This window comes from Dermacentor silvarum, chromosome 1, assembly GCF_013339745.2.
Source record: "Dermacentor silvarum isolate Dsil-2018 chromosome 1, BIME_Dsil_1.4, whole genome shotgun sequence".
NCBI lineage: Eukaryota > Metazoa > Arthropoda > Arachnida > Ixodida > Ixodidae > Dermacentor > Dermacentor silvarum.
The window spans coordinates 134839220-134863908 of record NC_051154.1 but is presented as its reverse complement, the minus strand read 5'-3'; the positions used below and the strand labels follow the sequence as shown (position 1 = coordinate 134863908).

Genomic DNA, 24689 nt, shown 5'->3' with positions numbered 1-24689 from the left:
AGAAAAACCACAAAAACAAGCTTCAAAGTGATGAGCCAACATGATGGATGATAAGGGCTGCGGGCAAACAACGGAAACAGGCTCGGCGCGGTCCGTGAGATTAGATTGCAGCTGTTGCAAAGCTTATGCAGCTGCTTGAAAGAGGGTTGACGTCATTCGAAACCCTTCCAGCCTAGTAACTGCTTCGGTTCATTTTCTAGACTACCCCACTATGGGGTAGTCTAGTAGTGTATATCACACCGATCATAAAGCAGTAGAGAACATTGTTGTGAAGTAAATAATAATAAAGGCCGTGGTTAAAGTTACGTTGTAGTGTGTGAAATATCAAGTGCGCCGCAGTCACCGTGAGGGTGGCGTAAAAAGCTTCGTTTTCCAACCACCTTCACAGGGTGGATTGGCGGGCAATTTTTTTCCGCTAGTGTGTATGAGCCTTAAGAGGTCTTTGTGCTTTAGAGATCCTTGCGAGCCGACATTATACTATGTACAGGTCTTATGTACCCGGACAACACAAGACATTCTGTGGATGTTCCGGGAAGATCCGAACGTCCTAGCTTTTTATGGAACGTACTGAGGACGTCCACAACATCATGCTCACGATGAATTTTAAACACATCTACTGCTGGACTTATCGCGAACCCAGCTGGCCATATAGCCGAGCAACATCCTCAGCAGGATATTCTCAGGACGTTGCTTCCAAGTGTGTTTATTTGGGAGCTTCATGCTTGCCAGAACGACCAAAAACAAAATACAAATGGCACACTGCAAAAAAAAAAAAAACAACACACACACACACACGCTTATTTGTAGACTATCTTGTCTTAATCGTTATTATTATTATTATTATTATTATTATTATTATTATTATTATTATTATTATTATTATTATTATTATTATTATTATTATTATTATTGCGACACCATATATTGCGACATCAGTAAAGCTTTTGATGTGGTAAGCCACTCACTGCTTCTCATCAAGCTTGCGCACTTTGGTGTTGACTCGTCAATTGTAAATCTCTTGCGGAGTTCTCTTATTGGTAGATCATGTTTTGTTAACGTCAACGGCCAAACGTCTTCTTCTTACGTGGCAAATAGCGGTGTCCCTCAGGGACTTCAATATTGGCACCACTCCTTTTTAAAATTTTTATTAATGACGTTCTTTCCGCCATTCGGTATTCTTCATTCCTTCTAATGCCGATGACATCAAGATTTTCAAGGCAATTCACACTGTTGATGACTGTCGCATCCTGCAGTCTGACCTGCTTTCTTTTTCTAAATGATGCAGAGATAATAACCTAACATTGAATTCTGCTAAGACCAATGTCACGACTTTCACCCGCAAAACAGCAAGCATTTCTTTTTCTTATTCAGTAGATTCTGTACAATTGCGTAAGGTCTGTGAGATCAATGATCTCGGTGTACTTTTTGATACAATCTTACACTTTTCAGCTCACATTAAACGCGTTGCAATGCGGGGTATGCGCACTCTTGGCTCTGTTTGCCGACTATCGAGAGAATTCAATTCTCCTACACCGTTCCGTAAATTGTACACAACAATCTGTCTTCATCAACTCGAATACGCGTCGGTCGTCTGGAACGGCGTTTCTAGATCCAACAGTGACATTATAGATCGGGTCCAGAAAAAAGTTTCTAAGCATATATCATCACAGCTTTGCTAACACGGACGTTGGGCCTTGCTTTAGCAGTGTTGGATTATTGCCATTGCCCTTACTTCACTGCCGTCGTAATTGCGCTGACCTTCTGTTCCTTTTCAAACTCCTTCACAGTATCCTCATGTGCCCCGAACTCCTCAGTTGTATCATGTTTCGTATTCCACGGAAGATCACCAGAGAACACAGACCTTTCCATGTTGCTGCCTGTCACCACCAACACTCAACCGTCCACAGAATACAAAGTCTTTATAACGCCCACTTTCATGACCTTGATATTTTTCACAACTCGCTGTCTTTGTTCTGTTCTGAGCTTTGCGTTGTTGTCTCTTAGTTTCACATATTGTTCAACTTCCCTTCTCCCCCTTTTTCTTTTGTATGCATTTTGCGCATTGTTGTATGTACACTTTTCTTTGCAAGATTGTTTTTATTCATTGTTTTTTATTCATTTCTTTTGCTGATATTCCCCTGCTGTATTTTTTTTGTGTTGTTCTATGAGTATGGGTGGGCCAGCACTTAGACGTCATGGTTGTTCCTGGGCACGATAAATAAATAAATAATTGATTGATTGAGTGATTATTATTACGTTATTATTATTGGTGGGGACGTCCAAAGCGCCCCTTCCACCGACGGTTCTCTTAAGTAGCAAAGGCAGATCTCGAAGGCCATGCTTTTGTAAGTGCATAGGTAGTGCTGCGCCTGAGGTAGTTGATTTGATACCGAACTGCTTTTTAGTCGCGGAAAGAAACAAAGACGCAAAATTTCTTAAATTTCTGAGCACATGAAAGCGCACAAATATCAAAACGGAACCCTACAATATGGGTTCTCATATCCAAGTTGCGTCATACATATAGTAACCAAATTTGTAAATTATTAATTGGCTTCTAATTACAGTGTCAAACAGTAGTGCCTTGGGACACGTCATGACATCATCTTAAAATGGTCCTCCAATTATGTACCTGATATGTTCTCAATATCTACTTGGGACGGACAAATGGACCTGATCAGGAGCCTTTTAGGATTAGTGCAGGACATCCTTAGGATGTATGAATGTCCTGATACTGACATACCAGAGACTTACTGGGGATGCCTTTGCGTTGTCTGGGTAGGGATTTATTTTTATCACGCGGAACAGACGTGCGATCACTGGCACTATTTGTCGGTCAGCACACAGTGATAATACCTGCACAAGCCTGTTTGCTGGATCTTCCATTTGGCGCTCATGTCACTTTCAAATATACATATATCCACGAAAAGTTCGGGCAGTGCCCATCTTAGATGATTGTCGACTCTAATGCGATTAGCATTGTAGCAGCAACCCAACGCATTGCCACCGCCGATACGCGTCAAGGATGTTTCACATGCAGCGACTGGGGCGAAAAATATCGTTGCTGCCGCGCACGTCGCTGAGCGATTTTCGCTGCGAGCTTTCACATGCGTCAACGACGGCGCGATTTTCATCGAAGCGACGCCCAAGGTTTCCCCCTACTCTGAACGTATTCCACGCCTCTATTGTTACAATAAAACAACACGGGAAATGATAATGTTGGATTTTGTTATCCAGTATGTAGGAATATAATAATTAGCTTGCTTTGCGATCTTTAATAGCGGTGTACCTTTACAATTGCTTAGTACGCGATTGCGGACACGGCGCACAAGACGTCGTGAAATAAACGTCGACAGAACAGCCCCTATTTCGACGGGGTTTGCTGTTGGCCCGCCCGAAATTCCGCCGATCGCTACGACTCCACGATGGCACGACCAACTAGGCGGAACCAAGTTGTGGGGAGCTGCGACGGTCGCGGCGGTCGCGGAGCGACGGAAATTGCTGTGCCGCTAACTGAAAATCGCGCCATATGAAAGAGCTGTCATGTATTAGCCGTGTAGTGCAGCGGGACTCCTCTCTCGCTCTTCGATGGATGGATGGATGCTATGAGCGTCCCCTTTGAAACGGGGTGGTGGGCTGCGCCACCAAGCTCTTGTTCTTATTTTGCCTAATGTCCTACTTTTATTTTTGAGAAACACGCAAATACAAAGAATTCCAGGCATCAACCTTTTTGAACCATTACTGGGAACTCTGTTTCTGTACGTCTCCGTTGTTTGTGGTCTCCCTACTTTTCTGCCACCAAACCTCCAACCGCCTCTTACTAATCTCTACAGCGGCGCCATCTAGCGGCGCTGCACTGACGTCAGTGAAATGAATTCTGGGATATGCATCCGCCACGCATATGAACCGCTCACTCTCCCACAGTCGTTGCAAGCCCCACAAGACGTGTTGTCACCATGGTCATGTGCATGATATTTGGTTGTTCCAACCGCAGTGACAGCCGCGGGAGAAAAAAAAAAAAAAAAACGACTAACAGCAACTTCTTTTCATTACCGAAGATAGTGGGAAAGCGTTGAGCACGAAGCGGCGCAGCCTATGGCTGGAGCGCATTAAACGTGCCAACTTAGACATCGAGAACCGCAACCTGCGAGTCTGCGGCGCACACTTCATTGCAAGTAAATAATTCCTTTCGGCTTTTACAGCGTGATAACGGCGATATATAACGAAAGGTTAGTTTTGTAACTTTGTTCATTTTGCGTTCTTAGGGAAGCCAGCTCAACTGTTCGACGAGACGGACCCTGACTGGGCTCCGTCGCTTCTCTTCGGCTACAGCGCCATGAACACGGATCCCTCACGACACTAACACCTCGAAAAACGACGCGCCGAAAAGCGGCAAGCGGACGCCGAAAAGCGGGAAGCCGAATTGCAGGAACGGCGTGCCGAGGCCGACGCGGCAGCGATCAAGTCGTGTGTCGATCAGCCCCTCTCTCCGCACCCGACTGGAGAAACCGACCAGTTGAGAGACCTCGAAAGTGAAAAAAAAAAAAAAATCTCTGCGCTTACCTCTCCATGTAGGAGCCCTTTGTCTTCTCCGAGCCTCCTCGCCGACAAACTATTCGTGCACCCAACCATTCCCAGGCGCAGTGTAGGGATCGACGTTCTCGCACAGTTGAATTTTTTCTTTGTACCGCACACGCGCAGATCCAATCAACTGTGCGAAGTAGTCCTCGCAAAAGGGCCGTGCAGTTGGAAATGCGGACATGTCCACGGAAAAGACGAATAGAAGCCTGTCACGACACAGAGAAAACAACTGCTCGACGGATTCTCGCAGCGCGCGCGCGTCAGACTAGCGAAAGCGGTTCGCAAGCATGGCGGCCGGGGCAGCGAGCCCGTGGATGTGACGTCACGTGCAAGCTATGTATAAGTCCGCGCGTGCTTTCCGAGATGCGTGGCGCGCGCGAACGCTGAGAATCGTTCCATCGCAGGCCGCATACCCAATGGCACGTACCCAGCTGGAATAGAAGAGGTTCATTGAAGGGCGGCACATACCCAGTGCATTCATACCGCAGCTCGATAAAGCGCCTGGCGGCTGTGCTTGATGAACCCGTGTGACGTGGATTGAATTACGCTCAGCACGGAAGAAATTGTAAAGGTTTAGCTTTTTTATTGAAAAGGTCGGGGGAAAAACGGCCAGACCCAGATGTTCGCTGAGCAAAAACTGCGTGATGTAGCACAAGGGTTCTAATCGCATTAATATATCTGGCGAGATAACGACCGCCCTACTCAGCAGCAGCAGCCGCACCAAATCTGGGGGTGGGGTCTGGGTTGGCAAAGAAAGCTTCTCTTTAAAGCCATGGACGGTTTCATGCTCGCGATAACAGCAGCGAGCGTGCCGCCCCCAAGAAACTTCCGGTCACGTGCCTTATCAGTCTGCTATGTTTTATCGTATGGTTGCTTATTTGCCAGTTACATTTAGCAGCTATACGTCAGTGGGCAAAATTGGAAGCCGTGCAGGGCCTATGTTTGTAATCAGTGAAAAGGCCTATAAAACATAGAACTTGCGTCGCTTGAGGTGGCAGCAATATTTTGCCGGTGACAGCAGGAATTGACCGAACGAACGGGCGCGATAAAGAGATAGTGCGACAGTGCTTAGCCTTATATTTCACATGTGTATCGCCGGCGTTCACTAGTCGTCGCTTTCTTGTCACCAGCTCTTTGATCCTGATCACCAGTCCCAGCGCAGTGCGCGCCGACATGTGGCGAATAGGGCCGAAATTAGGTGCGCCTGCTCTAAACGGGCGTACATGACTCAAAGAATTTGGTCTATATGTTCAGCTTTCACCCATTTTTGCTTTGTAGTCAAACAGCACCGATTGCAGTTATTCTATTTTACATACAAACTACTAGTACTGTTGGATTTTCGCCTGTGCTTATCGTCGATTGTGGCGCCGCTACTCATCGCGGAGACGCAAATGCCAAGCGCAAATGTTCTAAGCATGTGAGCCGTTTCAAATCGTCCTTTTTATGATTTGTTAAAATTTTTATTTATTTAAGCAAACTTATATTTTTCATTTAGGTGAAATGGAGTAGCCGGAGGGGTACTGCTTCCAGCATTTCCACTTGGACCTCGTTTACCCGCATGAGGACCCTATGGCAGGACCAAGGAGGTTAAAGAAAAACTTTTTTTTCTTAAGAAACTTAAGTGTTTGAGAAAAATGTTAAAACACTTAAGAAATTGAAGTGTTTAGCAGTTTTTATTTAACCTCCTTAGTAGGACAGATTTTTTCCCCCATGGGTCGCTTGCGTGTAAAATGGCCTTAGATCTGCGCCGTCTGCGCTGTGTGACCTTTGGCTTCGTCCTGCGATTTACGATTTGTCTGCCATGGCCGACAACACATATAGCGAACAGCCTTAACGTTTCTGTCATTAGATCGCAAGAATGAGACAAACATGCGCTTATGTGTGTTTTATTTTTGCGCTCTAATGACAGCAATCAGTATGTTTAATCGTATAGCCCAACATATTTTTTTTTCGAATTTACGGGGCAGCTCCTTCGGGTTGCACCATATACTTGGACCTTGGAGCAACGGGCAACGCAGGTGCTCTTAACCTCCGTCAGGGACATTTGCCTCGATCAGACACTGCAATTACTTACTACTGTGTGTGCATTTACGGATGCGTAATTTCATATAAAAATATTAAATGCTGGCGTTTTACGTGCCAAAATCCACGATATGATTATGAGGCGCGCCGTATAGTGGGGAGCCGCGGATTAATTTTGACCATCTGGGGTTGCACGGCACAGCACACGCGCGCTTTAGCATTTCACCCACATTGAAATGCGGCCGGGATTCGATCCCGCGATCTCGGACTTAGCAGCGCAATGCTATAGCCACTACGCCACCACGGTTGGTTTCATGTCGCACCCATCATCTGGAGTAGCACGGTCAGGCGGATATTTCCAGCATCCATCGAATAATCTATCTCCCTGTAGCTTGACAAAAAGTTCTTTTGCAGTTTCAAAATGGAGTATCGGTGACCTCCGCAAAACATTCTTGCTCCGCGGCTTGCACTTTACAGACGCTAATACGACTTTGACGTGCTTCTTGACGTCGCATGCCCACGGATCCAGCGCTGCTCTGTAAAAAGCACGTGTCAGATCGCAACTTTAGGAAATAATTGTCTGTTTACAATCTGATATCTTCTGTTGCCACCTCTGCTCACCTCTCCCTGGTCACATGGCCTAGGCAACAGAAGGTCAGCGTGTTTTGAGCCGTGATGTCAAGATGGAATGCGGGAGCGCATACATTTCAAAAGTTGAAAGTATTGGCGATCAATCGTCTTTCTTTTTTATACCCATTAAGGACGAGACATATAAATACCCAGAAAAATGTTTATTTTATATCTAAATGTCCAAAACATATCAAGAATAAGCATAATCAACAAAAAGAAAAAAAAATGTTTGCGGAATTCTTTTTAGCAATAGGGGAAAACCTCATGCAGGAAACTGCAAGTGGGCTTCACGAAAAACCACCTAATGCTTCGTTTTCAATTGTAAAGACAGCTCTCATCATTTGTTTTACATCACATGTGTGACACCACTGCAGCTGGATATCTTGCATCGGGATTTCTCCTCTGACCTTGCCAACCTTGCTTTCAAAAGACAGTGAGTCGTGAGTGGCGTGCCCAACTTCTTCCTCGTCCAGTGTTCCTGTTCTAAACCAACAAATGACGCTTGCTCTCTGTCATTCAGTGTTGGCTGAATGCATTTAGCCAGAAACTTCGTACTCAATACTGAAACTCGACAAGAATTTTTTTTTCTGATATCTTGCCTGTAGGCAACACTCGACAATTACGGGTTAAACCACTGTTTTCAAAGGCTCTCTACTTTTACGCGTGACGTCCTGGCTCAGAAGGCACGGAACTCTTATCAAGAACGTGTTAATCAGATGCAAAATGTGCACTTCATGCTATGCAGCCGGACTAGCCAGCAAGAGGGCGCCTAAGGGGTGTGTCGCTGTGGTCTGAGAAATCAGATGCTGACGCCACAATTGCGCTGGTGCTGTTTTGTTACGGCAGGCCCGAAGCGAACAGCGACATTCGTGGCAAACCGAGCTTGCCGACAGGCAGTGGTGATCAGTGTTAGGCTTCACTGTTTGCTTTAGTCGTGACTGTAGTTGCAAAGCGTGCCTGTGGCTGTTGTCAAGGGATTCTGCACACGCGTAAGTGGCGTTTTTATTTTCTGCGATGAAGCTCCGCAATAGAAGTAAACAAATGGAATTGGAAGTGGGCTGATAACGGAAGTCGTGAGCGAAGGGAATTTCTACAAATGAATCCTAGCTGCAGAGGCAGGCATACTACTTTGGCCGGCATTTCATTCTTTCAATGACTGCAAAAGCAAGAACACTGAAAATTTTACTAGTCTCTCAACGTATTGTATACTTACGAATGAATTATTTCTGCCGGTATAATTACGCGGTCTAGCCCGTGTGTTGAGCACATACCCGAACGGCGTCGCGATTAAGACTGTTTGGGTTTCGAACTTTCTATGAATGTAACTTAATCTTAGTTTAAATGGTACACCCCTGAAATTTCTTTTTTTAATATCGCGCGAGCTTCGACCGCACGGCGTGTCGGCGAAGGGCGGCGAAACAGACGACAGTATAGGCGCGGGCGCGCAAGGCGATTGCCAGTTCGACTGTATTATGCTGCGCTGTTCGCTTCAGGGGTGCCCCTCGTCGCTACATGGCCGCTGACATGCCGCGCGGTCGATGCTCGTGCGACATTGTTAAAAAAATTGCAAGAGTGTCATTACGGCACTGTCACTGCTGTTTTTGTCTTGTGTAACGTGCGGGGGGACGCAGGTGCGATGGCGAAGCGAGCCAAGCAAGCCCATTTCTCGGATTCCGAGCATTCTGAGAGCGATGGGGGATCATCGTCGAACTCGAGCGAGGGGAAGCCATTGTCAAAAGAAAGCAGCGTAGCAAAACTTGCCATGAAAAAGCAACCGAAGATGATTGACACGATCATCGACGCATTGGCCAATTTTGGTGAGTACACGGCCTCTGCTCGTCGTGTTGCGGTCGTCGCGTAGTTATTGCTAAGTGTTTATTATGAGTCTACCTTATCATCTGCGCTTGCTTATTTCACAGTGAAGTCTTGCGCTCATGTCACTTTTTGGCTACGGGAAAGCTTCCGTGTTCGTCTCCCCTACACGGGAGGTTCTGTGAACTTAATGAATGCATAAGGCGCATCCTGTTTCGCCTGAAATTATGCAAGGTTTTTACTCTTCTTTAAAACCAATAAGACTGAGCGCAGTGAACTTGATGTTTTTGCAGATACGTTCTACAGTGACGCGAACTTGCCGGTATTAACTTGAGTTTCAGAAAAAAAGTTCGTTAACCTTATTACAGCTTTAGGGTGGTTGTGATAGAAAATTTGTAGGTAGCTACATTTTAAGGCACCTCCATTTTTACAAATCTTGAAATTCGCACCTAATTCGACCAACCGAATTTCAACGCTCAATCCACGCAATATCGAAACCGAGCGCGCCGGGAGCGCAGGAAAGGCGGCCTCCTTATCGTATCATACGGAAACGCCCCGCGACGAAAAACGTGAACTGAACTTTGCGGCCAGTCGCGGCAGATACTGATACAGCACGTTTTGCCTGGAAAAACAGGCCATGACCCCGGGGTCTAAATCCGGCGAGCAGGGAGGCTGTTCCAGCACATTGATGGAATTGGCTCGTGTACCATGCATTGGGTACACGTTAAAGAATCCGAGGTGGTGAAAATTAATCCGGAGACCCCTAATCCCCGAAAATTAATTCGAATCAATTCGTGATGCCTCGAATGCCATAAAGTGGAAGTTTACGCAACAAAATATTCAATATTATGCATAATTCAATAGGCTAACACAAGCTCGAGAACAAGTTAAGGACCGTACAAAGAGCGATGGAACGAAAAATGTTAGGCCTAACGTTAAGAGAGAAAGACGGCGGTGTGGATCACAGCGCAAACGGGGATAGCCGATATTCTAATGGACATTAAGAGAAAAAAATGGAGCTGGACAGACAATGTAATGCGTAAGATGGATAACCGGTGGACCATTACAGAATGGGTACCAAGAGACGGGAAGCGAAGCCGAGGACGGCAGAAAACTAGGTGCTGCGATGAAGTTAGGAAATTTGCAATTGGAAGTTTGAATCGGCTAGCTCAAGACAGGGGTAATAGGATATCGCAACAAGAGGCCTTCGTCCTGCATAAGACATAAAAATAGACTGATGATGGTATTACTGTCGCTCATAAGCCCGCGCGATGGCCTGACGGCCGAAGCGCACGAGAACATGGCGTGCTCTCGTGCCGTGGCCAAGGCTGCCGCGATACAGTTGGCTAGCAGCAACAGTTTCTGGAATAACCTTACTCAGCAAGGGGACCCTCCTTTGTCGTTTCCATGTTTCAGTTGGAATCTCTGCACATTTATTCGTTCGCTCCAGCTCTCAATGCAAAAACGGCTAGTGATGGTCGATTAAATGTTTTAATCGATTAACGATTAATCGTTCGTCGCTTTAGCGTATCATCGATTAATCGATTTCGATGCGGGGTTTTTCGTCGATTAATCGACTTTTTTTTTTCGGGCGCTTTAAAAAGGCTGAAACACAGTTATCTATTCACGTAAGTACCTATTTTAACGCTTGAAAGGTGGAACCAGGATAAGACATACAAGCGTATAAATTTTGATAAAGAGTAATGTTTAATTTGTTAGAGGCCAACTATAATTGCCACTAGTGACTAGTGAAGGAATAAACAATATACAGTGTTCATATTGACACGTGTACTTGTTTATCTTTCCCCGGTGACCGCTTTTCACCGGCTAACAGATGTTAAGGTGGTGGTCCGGCGCCACCAGCCCCCCGTTTCGAGTTCGTTTCGAGATTCCAACTATTTATATTATAAAGAAATTGAATAATGTGATTTAGAAATAAATGTTCAAGATCAAGCATGATATACATGGTTTTTGCGAAATGTGTCTCAGTTGTGACCATATATAGAAGAAACTACCGTATTTACTGCATTGCGGCTTGCTCTGTAGCTTTAGGACATATTTATCTATATCCTAGACGCAGCAAAATAATATTGAATTTTTACTTTTTGGATAATTTGCTTTTGAAGATTGCCAAATATCGCACCTTCTGTTGTAAACAGCCTGGCCACTACATGCTCTAGAAAGCTAAATTTTGGACAATTAGAGTTCAAGGAATTTCCATGTAGGACGCTAAATTTCATTCATGTACCTTTATTAGTTTTACACCGCACCTTCGTAGCTTTAGTACCTTCCCGCAAAAATGGGCAAAAGTAGGACCCGAATTCTAAATATTGCTTAATTTCGGTCGCATTATTAGGAAAGTCAAGAAAGGTACATAAATGAAATTTTGCATCCCAATTGGAAATTGCTTGATCTCTAATTTGTCCAAAATTTAGCTTCCTTGAGCGTGTAGTTGCCGGGCTGTTTACAACAGAAGTTGCGATATTTTGGCAAACTTCAAAAGCAAATTATCCAAAAAGTAAAAATTTAACATTGTTTTGCTGCGTCTAGGAAATAAATGTCCTAAAGCTACAGAGCAAGCCGCAATGCAGTAAATGCGGTAATTTCTTCTAACTATGGTCACAACTGAGACACAGTTCGCAAAAACCATGCATCTCATGCTTGTTCTTGAACATTTATTTCTAAATCACATTAATCAATTTCTTAATATTATCTATAGTTAAAATATACAAGAATTAAGCTTTTTTATGGTATATACCACAACTTTATATCCTAATTAGAAGAGCCACCGCGGTTGCTCCAAAGGTACTCAAAAAGGGGGGGGGGGGGGGCTGGTGCTGCCGGACCGCCACCTTAAACGTTATCGCTCGGCGCAGGAAGCGCCTGCATGTATCGGAATTTTCTCGAACGTTATCGATGCTTCTATCCGTTGTAAGTTGTCACCGACGCTGATGTAATCTGATTGTATGAGCGACGCCAATTGTCTAGTACCTTCTGGAAGACACGCGGGTACCAGAGATTACTCTGGAACCTTCGATGACTCATGTATAAAAGCCGACGCGCTTCGCCGCTTATCAGATTTCGACGATCGCCGATTGTGTTCGCCGCTATCGTTGTGCTTCGAGTGAAACTTGCTTTTGTGGGCACAGGCTCACCCAATAAAAAGTCCGTTTCGTCATTCACAGTTTTGCGACTGTTTTCTTCATCGTAACTACTACGTGACAACTACGGAATTTTAAAAAATCGCCTGTGGCAGGTAGCATAATTCTTATCGTTGAGCGGTGCACATTAGTAGCACGAGCAATCGAAAGACATTCAACCAATTAACAAAAATTGACTAATGAACTTCTTGGTTAATTACTTTATGACACATATCGCAATTTACGAATTGTAGCCGGTGAGTTTGCAAGACCCATCGACTTGAAATGAATTTCCATGATGACACCAGTTTCGAGATACTATTTCTCAAAGTGTGGGACGAAATACATGGACGTTACAGTTACTTTTGTGCTTCAATGCATTTTGGTAAAAAATTAAGTGGAACAACAGTGCATTTTTACGGCGAGTATGATGGCGCATATCTCCAAACTGGTGTCATTCTGGTAATTCATTGCAAGTGGATACGCCTGACAAGATCACCGGCTGCAATTCGTAAATTGTTGTGTCGTAAAGTAATTAACTAAGAAGTTAATCAGTGATTTTTGTTAATTAGTTGAATATGTGTTTCGATTTCTCGTGCGAATTTGCGCCTCATCGAATAACCCAGCTCAATGATAAAATTATGCTACCTGCCACAGGCGATTTCTAAAAATTCCGTAAAACTTAAAAATGAACACCCTGTATGTTAAAAATGGCGCTTACTGAGGAGGGTGGGCATGGAGGAAGGAATAATTAGAAGAGAACATCGCAGCACGACTGAAATCAAGAAGTAATGGCGCAACACGTGATCGCCACATCAGAGCGCGCGGTAGGTTTAATAGACAGTTTTAGTTACACGCACGTAGAGGCTTTGCGTACGTAGAGCTTCTACGTGTAAGCAGTGCGCATGCGCAGAACGTAGCGGCCGCGCGCTGGTCTCACGGACGTACGTGAGATTCGATTTTTTATGTGCGTTTCTTGCGCACGTAGACAGCTTCGCGCGGGGGTTTCGCGAGATCACGAACAAGCGATAGCGTGCTGTGCGCGCGCAGATGGCTTGCATGGAAATACGGCGACAGGATGACTAGGTCATCTATTTCATTCCATGTCAACGATGACAGCAGATAACGCGTGCACAACACACTTCCGGGCATTGCGGAGACGATGACCGGCACGCATCAATGCACGTCACTGGCTTCGCTGAAATACTCATCTTGAATTGAATTGTTCATATTTCCCGATATATGTAGCTACGTGGTGCGTCGCGTACGTGTAGCTAAAAGTGTTTCAGATGGCGTGCACGTAAGGTACGTAGACTGTTCACGTTTGCGTACGTGAAGTCTCCACGTACGTGTAACTAAAACTGTCTAATGCTGCCGGGTGCAGGGCAGCAGCGCAGCTGAACGGGTGCGCACTGATTTGAAACTGCTGCGAACTAAACAATATCGGCCAATACGTTGTCACTCAGGGTCACGTGTTGACCCTACTGCGAAGTAAAAAGCGAAGGAAATCGCTTGACGGTGAGTTCGCTTGCCAAGACTAGCTGCCTCACGTAATGCTCTCGCCTAGTTTATTTCTTCCTCCACGGGGGCGGCCTCTCTCCGGGCCCCAGGCAGCCTGTGTGACGTACGCGTAAAGCGGGGAAGCGCTTGGCCAGCTCGACATGACTCGGGAAAACAGTCGACAGTCGCTCTCGGTCTTCGCAGCCGCGCGGTCGTTGCTCGTACTCCGCATTCTACAGTACGATTTCAAAATTTTCACGCCACTTTAGTCACTGTCTAGAAAACGATTAATCGAACTGCTTTAATCGATTAAACCGATTAAATTAAAGGTACACATCGATGACGATTAATCGTTTTGCGGCGTACTTTTAGTCGATTAATCGTTCATCGATATTACCATCCCTAAAAACGGCTTGGCTCAGTGGCTCTGGCGTTTTGCAGTAAGCGTGAGGTCGGGTTTCTATTATCGGCCGCAGCGAGCGCATTCCGACAAGGGTGGGATTAAAAAATGCTAGTGCATTTGATTATAGGTGCACGATGACCAATCCCAGGTGGTCATTACTTCAGAGCCCTTCCACTACGGCGTCCCTCATAGCCCACTGTGCAGTTTTCTGACCTGAAATCCCAAAATGTGATTTTAATTATCTTATTAAACGTCATATTTCGCACTGCCGTGGCAAATTTTTTCCATGCAGTGCGACACGTTTACTCAAGTAAAGGCTAACCTTGCACCAAAAACAGCAATCACACACCATTTCGTATTCTTAAAACACAAATACAACTCTACGAAATTTCACACGCAAGTACGCATCGAAAACAATAAGATGTTTTTTTTCTGCTGCAATAGGACCCGAGTTTTCTGATGCCCACAGGTTAAATGGCCACGCGAGCCTATTCACAACCAAAGCATACGCAATAAGCATGGATGTGAAACAAGAAAAACGCATACCAAACTCAGTTTTGTTCAGTGAAACCATGAGCGTTGCGCCAGCGCTACGCACATGTAAAGCTAATCATAATCCTCTGCTGAGTTCCCTCAATAAAAAAACAAAAACAAAAAAAAAAAAACTCTAGAGCATATAGTGATAAACTTGACATAACCATCGGCTGGGTCCCAGAGCATCATGATATATCTGGGAATGAAGATGACGCAATAGCTGGATCAGTCGATAGCCATAGCCCGCTTTCATTGACCTATGTTCCATACCGATACCTTCGAGCACTAGTGCGCAAGAATTTAGAGAAGCACTGGCAGAAGGAATGCGATCTTCTTGTCAATAAGCTTCGCACAATACAGCCACGAATTAGCTTTGGATACTCGATCTGTTCCGTCACACATGAAGTGACTTTCAGCCGCTTGAGAATAGAATATGCTAATGGTACTCATACTCACACCTTATCCTCGTGGTTGATGCACTCATCTGCAGTCGGTGTGGTCTTCCACTCACCGTTCATGCCGTAAATGCCGCAAAATGTTGCAAGAAAGGATCCAACACTTTAGTTCCCTCTTCAAGTCACACCATTGCATCAATCCTTGTTTCTATCTCGTGAACCCTCAGTCCCTTTTAAACACGTTTGACTTTCTGAATGGTGTTGGAATTTTAAAGGTAATTACGTCTGAATGAACCCAGTCCTATGAATGAACCCATAGACAAGATAGTGACTGGCGTAGATCAAAACATCTCACTGGGCACTGGGCGTCACTACCATTGCTGCACTGGGCCTCACTTCCTGGGCATCACTAACCCCGACTTCACTGCGGCGGTGCTAGATGGTGCAGCGTGCCCAGAGGGAAGCGCAAGAGAGCATTCCGGCTGCATACACGCCTCATACATGACGTGTTTCTGCAGTTGTCAGTGATAACCGCCGTAACGTCCACATGGGTTCTGCCATTTTCTTTTAATGCCTGACTGGCCAGTATACTTGCTCACAGAAATATTAACAGTTGCAATGCTTCAGTACAACTCTACCGCTACCGTCCCGGCTATATACCTGCGAGCTTTGCGCCTGCTAGCTCTAAGTCGCGCCAGGTGCATGCACAGCGAGGATCAGCTGGCATAGCAAAGCTGGCAAGTGGCCGGGAAGATAGAGTAGCGATAGGGCTACGCTGCAGCCTGCTGTGTCATGGTTTGCTATCGCACGATATGCGTGATAGCTTTTCATGAAATGAACCTTTGACGGTTGTGGAAAAACGTGTATTCGTAGTTTAAACCTGCTATCGGAAAGACGAGATAAGCCGTCACATTTTGCAACAACCATTAAGTGACTTAAGTTTTAAATCTGGCATATAAATTGCCGTAAATTTTCAACAAAATAACTCGTGGAGCTCAGAATGTGCGATTTTACTGTGAATGACAGTGTGGATTATTGTGAAGTGACAGGGAAGTAGTGCTAATTTTCGTGGTCGTTATACCTTCTTTAGTATGCAGTGTGCGCTGGTTCTACACAAAATCAAATTGTGTACCACCCCATGTTCAGCAAATACATAAGATGAAGTATACCTAAGCGCTTGTCTTAGTACTGTTCTGTTGTCGGTGTTCCTTATTTTCGCTATCCTAAGCTATAGATAATACAAACCGGCCCGATAAGAGTGCTTGCTATGTATCTAACGTACGGTTTCACTCGTCACATAGATGACAGGAACTCGTGAGGTCTACCTGCCATGCTTGGTGATTTCGAAGTGAGCATGTTAATCTTCCGGTGGCTCCATGCGCTTTTTTTCCTGATTCTTGCAGATGACCGGAAAGGTGCCACTCCCATTTACATCAAGAAATTCATACTTGGTGAGCTTCCTTTCAAAATAATCCTAGTAAACACTAGGCTGTCCGAGAAAATCTTGTCATAAGTGTAAATAAAAATGAATGGTGAGAGTCGCGAAGTATTCGGGGTCAATTCTAAGGATTGCCCTTCTGAGTCTCAGGTCCTTGCTAACTATCAGCTTGAACAAGAGCTATTATTCATCAATACCCTATATATGGAAAGCGTGCAAAATTGCGAGATAATTCATTACGAAACTTATTTTCAGTGCATCCTCGAGCTACTGACATTTGTGGAAACGGCTGTCTATAGCCTACCGCCAGCGACGCATAACAAAAAGCGAAACCTGTCTCAAAGCGATGTATTCAAAGCTTCGTCAGAGGTCCAACGGTACCTCAAGATTGGTTAGAATGCAGTGGTGAACTCATTTCTTCCCTAATGTGGCTGTTTGCGCCTGTTGCTAAGACATGACTAAACTTTCAGCGTACAACCAGACGAGGACGGTGAAAGAACACGGGAGACACATGAGCGCTTGTCTCCCGTCTTTTCACCGTCTCATTGTGCGCTCAGTTTTTAGTAATTTCTTCACATTGTTGCCTATAGACGAGAACTACACAGAACCTGATCTGTGGAAAGCTCTATATTACTCAGGTGCTGTGTCATGTGTGTGTGTCCAAACTGCGCGTGCAAGCCCATATATGGTGCCATGAATACTCAAATTGCACCCATAAGGAGAAACAGATTGAAGCCAGAGAAAGCATAGAAGACATTGTATAACTGAAATGTATAAGTAAGGTAAAACGAAACGAAAGTGGATGAAAAAAAAAATCGAAGCCCCTTTCTTAAAGATGGTCGAACGCGAAGCTTTCTCCCATGCAAACTGAATCAGTCAGTCCAAAGCCAACGACCACGCAATGAACCCAAGAAATGCTGAGCGACCCGATGCGATGCATATGTGATTTGACTGCTTGTTTAGGATCGTATTTTTTGAACGTTGAAATTAAATGGGCACATTTCGCTAAGTTGCATAGCCCTTATTTTAGATGTTTAAATTACACGCACACACTCACTTTCACGGACGCATCTACACTTGCACAGTATTGCCTTGTGATCGCTGTGGTAGACGGTCAGAGGCTCTGCTGTTGCTGATACACGCACTACGGTTTACATTCGCAGTTGTACCGATAAGAAACATGGGAACCGCAACGACACGCTATCCGGACGAACTGTATATATCTGCATTGCATTACGGGCATCATCGCAATACATTCCCGGCCGTCACCATGGGTAGGCCGCGGGTGAAGCGCACAGAAGAGGCTGCCGTACGCGAACGTAAGCGCGAGCGCGATCGTGCCCGTAAGGCCGATCACGTGTATCGGCAGCGGCAGATATACAAGTGCAGTTCGTCTGGGTAGCGTAGTGTTGCAGTTCCCCTTGCTCTTATCGGTACAACAGCGAATGTAAACTGTAGTGCTCTACGATACGTATGTCGTGCGCCGTTCTATTGTGTGCACAGATGCGCAGCCGTTCTATTGTGTAAGTTGGCTTTCCTGCAGTGCGTGTTCGGCGCTCACGGACGAATCAGTGAGACATAGAAAGCTTCGCTTTAAAAAAACTTACCGCAGGTGGGAGCCGAACCCACATCTCCCGCATTACGCGTGCAGTGCTTTCTTCGTTATTTGTGTGTCTACAAGGTTAGCCCTGGGAGTGTTAGCCGGCGCCACTCACGGCCAAGGCGGCGGATGCGCTCATCCTTTAAACCGCAGGCGTCAACCGGGGAAAATCTTCGTTACACCTTTCATTAATTTAAGGGTGTTATGATGTATGCCAAAGAACTGCAAGAAATTGCGCGTTTTGTACGGCATCCCACACGTATATAAAGCAGGGCAGCACAACTCAAGATTGGCTATGGCCAAAACAAATTTATCGGGGGCTCACACGGGCCTCACTTAAGTGGGGCACGTTGCATCTTTGGCTTGCGGTAACGCAGTCTGTGATTGAGCGCCATCGTATTCGGGACAACGTCTGTTCAGACTTATAGGTGCTTCCGAGACGTATAGGTGCTTCCGCAGTGGACATAACGTACCAGAGCATGCTCCGCCGTTCAGACAGCCGGATTTTCCCGGCCATACACGATCACTCGCAATAAAATATTGGTTAGAATCGGTAGTTGGTATTGTTTGGTACTATCTATATATGCAGCACCTGCGCCCTTTCATCGAATTAGATTAAAATACATTTAATTGCTACATAATTTATACAAAAGCAGTGCCATCTGCCTCGACCATTCGAACTAGAGAAAGTGCATGCTCGTTTTTATTGCGATAGCAATTATATGGACACTCAAAAGCAGATTTCTGCCGTCGGCGTCGCCGTCGCCGTGAGGTTCCGTATGACGTCAATGGAGATGAAATCGTCGCCGCGTGCTAAACGCTGTATGTGCGAGTGAAAGGGCGCGAGGGGCGCGCGCTTTCACGGGGAGTGAACGCACGGCGGAGAACAAACGCGCGTTCTGCGCCATGCTCGCTTAAGGGCTGCAGAAGTAGGCGTCTCTTTCCTCCTTTACAATCACCATATATGTAGAGCAAACGCGCCTTCTTCCGACGCGTGAGAGGTCGTGAGGGAGGGGGGGGGAGGGGGAGGGAAGGGAGGCGACGTTTAGCTGCGGCACCAAGTGCCTGTTTACATCAGAGGCTCCGGCAACAGTCACCAACGCCGCACTCATTTTGAGCGAACGCGGGCAAAACGCCGACGGCGTCAACAGTTCTGCGTGTTGCCGGTGCTGCTGCATGTCCAAGTTTATACAGCTGATAAAGCTAATATCATTACTCCGTATAGCTCTCTACAAATTTGCTATCGCAATTGATGCTTCGCCTTTCAAGTGAAACTGCGACGACTTTTTTCAATGTACTAGCGCCGCAGGCGACATGCATGTTTGGCTTGGTCGCGAAGGTGTACACATATATTGTCCCACAAGGTTACCTTTATAAACTTTATATGATAATGCATGACCGCGCATGCTCTGAAGAACTCTGGGTTTGCGAACGCTCTGCTTAGTTGTTCCCAATACTCCCTTTGTGCTTTTAATAAGGCATGCTTTATAATCTGTTGTGTAATGACACTTTCCATTGTTGGGAATATCATGCTGGGAGAATTGTTGGTGAGGAGGCTGTTATTCGCAAACTACACACTAAGCACCCTTAAGAGCTGAAATGTGTTTCTCGAGTTTGCATCGTCCATTGTATCTAGCACCCATTTTATTCAAAATACCCTATAGCGCGCGCGTGTGTGTGTGTGTGTGTGTGTGTGTGTGTGTGTGTGTGTGTGCGTGTGTGTGCGTGTGTGTGTGTGTGTGTGTGTGTGTGTGTGTGTGTGTGTGTGTGTGTGTGTGTGTGTGTGTGTGTGTGTGTGTGTGTGTGTGTGTGTGCGTGCAAGAACATCGCCGTGCACACGCACGCACACACGCACAAAAAACCAGTAAGGACGTTGAATGGGTGTTTTTTTTTATTTACACCCATTGTTGACCCCTTTAGGCACAGGGAGTTTATGTGCGCCCTATGCGAAAGGTGTTCTTGCATCTACTAGCGTGCTCGTTACCGGTAAAACCTGTCTTTGCAGCTATATGATATTAAAAAGGCCAAGCGTAATGACATTATTTTCTGCGATAGAATATGCGATCTGATGGAAAGTTTAGCATCCGGTGGCTCAGTCAGCAAGGGCGTTGCGCAGCTGAGCACGAGGTCGCGGGATCGAATACCGGCCGTGGCGGCCGCATTTCGATTGAGGTTAAATGCAAAATCGCTCATGTGCTTGCGTTGTAGTGCAGGTTATAGAACCCCAGGTGGTCAAAATTAATCCGGAGCCCTCCACTACAGCGTGTCCTTATAATCATAACTGGTTTTGGCACGTAAAAACCCCAGAAAGAAGTCAAGTTTTGCATCAAATGAAGCAGCGTGAGTTCCTGGACCAATTCCTGTACACATACCAATATTTGACGAGCTGCAACGTGGCTGCTGTGTGGTGCAGTGGATTAGTGTCTATAAAAGTATGGAAAAACAGGCTAATGGGAAACTGTCCATCTTGAGCAGCGCATAAACTGACACCATAAAGAATACGGGACAAGCATTTAGTACATTTAGTATCTAGCTTCTACATGAAGCTCCTGGGTTAGATGCCACCTCCGTGGATTTTAACATATTCACGGATGAATTGTTTGTACTTTGATTTCATTTATATGGCAATGTTAATAAAGAAGTCGTAAACAGCGGAAAGGACGGCGACCTTAAGATGACATTTCTTTCATTTGGCCTATAGTTAGGCCAAACACCCTTTCTTAAGGGTGTTAATCAAATAAGAGGGCTTGTATTAATACCCTAAGGGGACTCTCGTCTGGCGACACTAATTTGCATCTTAAGGGTGTTAAAATGTTGAGTGAGTATTCGAAAAATATTTTATTCGATTTATATTCAATTTGGTCTCAAACTGCTATTCGCACACCCCTAAATGTGTTGGTGACAGTTAAAAAAATAATGTGAACACATCAAACAAAAGCATCTGTTCGCACCCACAGCCACCTTCGCGACCATAGAATGTATTCATCAAGTTGCCAGCGCCTACGATTACTCAATCGAAGCATATTGGCAAAGCGGATTTAATTCAATTAGTTAGCAATTAGGGAAAGCATCAGTTTTTGACCTATTACCGCGTCGCGGTGGCTCATTGGCTATGGTGTCCTGCTTCTGTGTACGAAGTCGCCGGTTTAATTCTCAGCCATGGCGTTCGCATTCCCAAGAGAAGGGAAGGCAAAAATGCTCGCGCATTTAAATTTAGGGGACGTTAGAGAACAGAACACTAGGTGGTCAAAATTAATTCGGAGCCCTTCTACAGCAATCCTCAGAGCCCGTGTTGTTTTAGCATATTAAACTCCATAAATATTTTTGCTTTTTCCCAAATGCTGTCTTGGTCCAAGAGTACACTGTGGAAGAAACGAAGGCGATTGCCTACTAGGATTTTAATTACACATTTTCATTTCTCCAGGCAAGTACCCCGAAATGGATACTCAGCTTTTCAAGGCGAGATTCAAAAGGACCTTCATGAAGGCAATCGAGAACCACGTACTGGTAAGGACAAAGGCAACGGAACACGCTGAAGGCATGACCGGACGGGTCAAGCTGGCGACGAAGCCCCGCAAAAAAATAACGTCTTCAGGTTCCTCGTCGGCAGAACTACCTTCAGCTCCAGGGCAGTCATCGAACGCCGCAGGCAAGAAGGCTAAAGGGGGCGACGCCGACGCGAAGAAACTTACAACCGGCAATGCGAAGGCCAAGAAGGGTGCTGCCGGCGAGGCGAAGGCCAAGAAGGGTGCTGCCGGCGAGGCGAAGGCCAAGAAGGGTGCTGCCGGCGAGGCGAAGGCCAAGAAGGGTGCTGCCGGCGAGGCGAAGGCCAAGAAGAGTGCTGCCGGCGAGGCGAAGGCCAAGAAGGGTGCTGCCGGCGAGGCGAAGGCCAAGAAGGGTGCTGCCGGCGAGGCAAAAGCCAAGAAGGGTGCTGCTGGCGAGGCAAAAGCCAAGAAGGGTGCTGCCGGCGAGGCAAAAGCCAAGAAGGGTGCTGCCGGCGAGGCGGGTGCTGCCGCCGAGGCGAAGGCCAAGAAGGGTGCTGCCGCCGAGGCGAAGGCCAAGAAGGGTGCTGCCGCCGAGGCGAAGGCCAAGAAGGATGCTGCCGCCGAGGCGAAGGCCAAGAAGGATGCTGCCGCCGAGGCGAAGGCCAAGAAGGATGCTGCCGCCGAGGCGAAGGCCAAGAAGGATGCTGCCGCGAAGGCGAAGGCCAAGAAGGGTGCTGCCGGCAAGGGAAAACCCTTGGACGCAATCGAAGAAACCGTAGACGTGGATGATCGCTCCAGCGAAGGCGAGGATGCGAACGAGCATTCCAGCGAAGGCGAGGAGGCGAACGAGCATTCCAGCGAAGGCGAGGAGGCGAACGAGCATTCCAGCGAAGGCGAGGAGGCGAACGAGCATTCCAGCGAAGGCGAGGAGGCGAACGAGCATTCCAGCGAAGGCGAGGAGGCGAACGAGCATTCCAGCGAAGGGGAGGAGGCGATCGAGCACTTCAGCGAAGGGGAGCAGGCGATCGAGCACTTCAGCGAAGGGGAGCAGGCGATCGAGCACTTCAGCGAAGGGGAGGAGGCAGAGGAAAGTGCCACCGAAAACGAGGAGAAACGTGCCAGCGAAGGCGAGGAGGGGAAGCATAGCGCCAGTGAAGGTGAAATGGAGGATCGCGCCAGCGAAAGCGAGGAGGAGTCGGCCGCCATCACCTCCAAAAAGAGCAGAGATGCCGAAACTAATCCAGTCAGAGGTACCACTTCAAAGATGACTTCGGGAGAGCAGCAACCTGCAAAGGTAGTCGGTCGCCGCAGAGCTGTGAACGCGGTCGAAAACTCAAACATCGCGGGAATTGAGTCTGAGACCGAACCAGCACGGCCCCGTCCAAGACCAGCTCGTCGAGGAAGGAAATGAAAACTGAAATATTCAACCGCATGCTCCACACCATGTCAAGCTTTTATTTGCATGTTTTTATCATTGCGTAATGACAAATTTTATGGAGTGGCGCGAAACGCTTGGTTCTGAAATCGTTTGAAGCACATCTAGCGGAATGCACATGTGGATGGAAAATAAAAGTTCATTCACTACCTTCTTGTACTGTGATTTTTCTTTCGTTCTCCCCTCATATGTTGAGGATACATTCAATGGCTGTAGCGTGCATTCTCTCCAAAAAATACCTAACCGAGATGGGTGCCACAACGACGTTTCAGGAAAGTTGACACATTTTCGTTCATATATATATATATATATATATATATATATATATATATATATTGCCGGCTCACGAGGGTGAATCGGCAATCTCGGCTCAATGTAGCGCACTCGAGGGAGGGAGGGAAGACGGAAGCGCGCGGACCGCACGGGGGCGAGGCGACGAAGAGGGGGGTGCGTTATGCTCTGTCGGCTGCTGCTCGCAGTACGGCCGCGCGGGCGCCGTATCTTGAAAGCGACCCGCACGGGTCTCATCTTCAAAGCGAACTGCAATGGGGACAAAGTGCATGCGCAGAGTGCCGGTAGCTTCGTATGCGCTGTGCTTTCGACGTTTAGTTTACGTTGAAGCGAGACGAGAGATAGCACGAAGGTCAATTTGCCCACTGCTGCTGGCGCGCTTTCTTACTCCTGCATTTCACAGCGAGTTTCTGCGGTCATCGAGCGAGATGTGTTCATGTTTACCTGTGCGCGCATGAGATCGTGTTTGTTTATTTAGTTAAGGTCAAGCTACACGTACGCGGGCCGGCGCGCGAGAACTCGCGCCCATGCGACTCACGCATGCTCAGATGGTGCAGAAGCGATCCTGCACCATCTGCGCATGCGTGAGGCGCATGTCCGCGAGTTCTCGTGCGCCGGCCCGCGTACGTGTAGTTTGGCCTTTAGTACGCACATGTTTACAACTTTATACGGCCCATTAAACAACTATCCTTGCTTCGTATAGCACTCTGCTAATTTGCTATCGCAATCGATGCTTCGCCATTCGGACGAAACTGCGACTTTTTTTATGTCAAGTGCAAAAAGGCCTCTCTAGGAACCTCAAGTTGCCGTTTTGCGTCAGTCGACTATCCAATATCACGCTCCACCTGATCTATTAGTCCTGAATTTTAATCCTTCCCTTTTAAACCCATTCTCTTATTTAACAGACCACTTGTCTTGTTTTAAATTTCATGCCCTGCACAACTCCTCTTATTCTCGATTTCAGCTAGAATATCAGATACGCGCATTTGCTGTTTAATCCTTACTGTCATTTTCTGTCTCAATGTTCCACCTACCATTTTTCGCTACATCGATCGTTGCGCGGTCCGCAGTTTCTGAAGTTTATCTTCCAAGTTTCAGCCCTGTCAGCTAGTAATTCAGGAACATGCCACTTACCGTCCATAGAGCTCGGGGAACTGAAACGGGGGTTTCACGATTTATTTCATTAACGCCAGCGCGTGCTTGGAAAAACTGGTGCACTACTCGTGCATCCCGTGGATCATGTTAGTCACCAAACTTGTGTAGACCAGGACCTGAATTAGAAATTTCTTAATAGAATGCGATTGTTCTAAAGAATGTAGCTTCTAACATCGAGTAGAGTATATCATAGTGAAGGTATGGAGGCGGAAGCGCCACTAAATATTTTGGAACGTATACCACTTAGCAGGTGGAGATAAATATACTATTA

General features: G+C 46.4%; 1 protein-coding gene across 5 annotated transcripts in view; it reads left to right on the top strand.

Annotated features, from left to right (window-relative positions):
• LOC119436068 (uncharacterized) overlaps nucleotides 1-23125 on the top strand; it is a 79810-nt gene extending 56685 nt beyond the window's left edge. For 2 of the 5 annotated variants that reach the window (XM_049655486.1, XM_049655484.1), the window contains 3 exons: nucleotides 8862-9047; nucleotides 16418-16465; nucleotides 21477-23125. In XM_049655486.1, the coding sequence (XP_049511443.1) occupies nucleotides 8862-9047; nucleotides 16418-16465; nucleotides 21477-22948 (1706 nt within the window). In that variant the 3' untranslated portion in view covers nucleotides 22949-23125. Of the gene's footprint in view, nucleotides 1-7993; nucleotides 8220-8861; nucleotides 9048-16417; nucleotides 16466-21476 lie in introns of those variants that run through there. The other 3 variants (XM_049655494.1, XM_049655503.1, XM_037702813.2) reach the window with 3 other exon arrangements.
• The last annotated feature ends 1564 nt before the right edge of the window (nucleotides 23126-24689 follow it).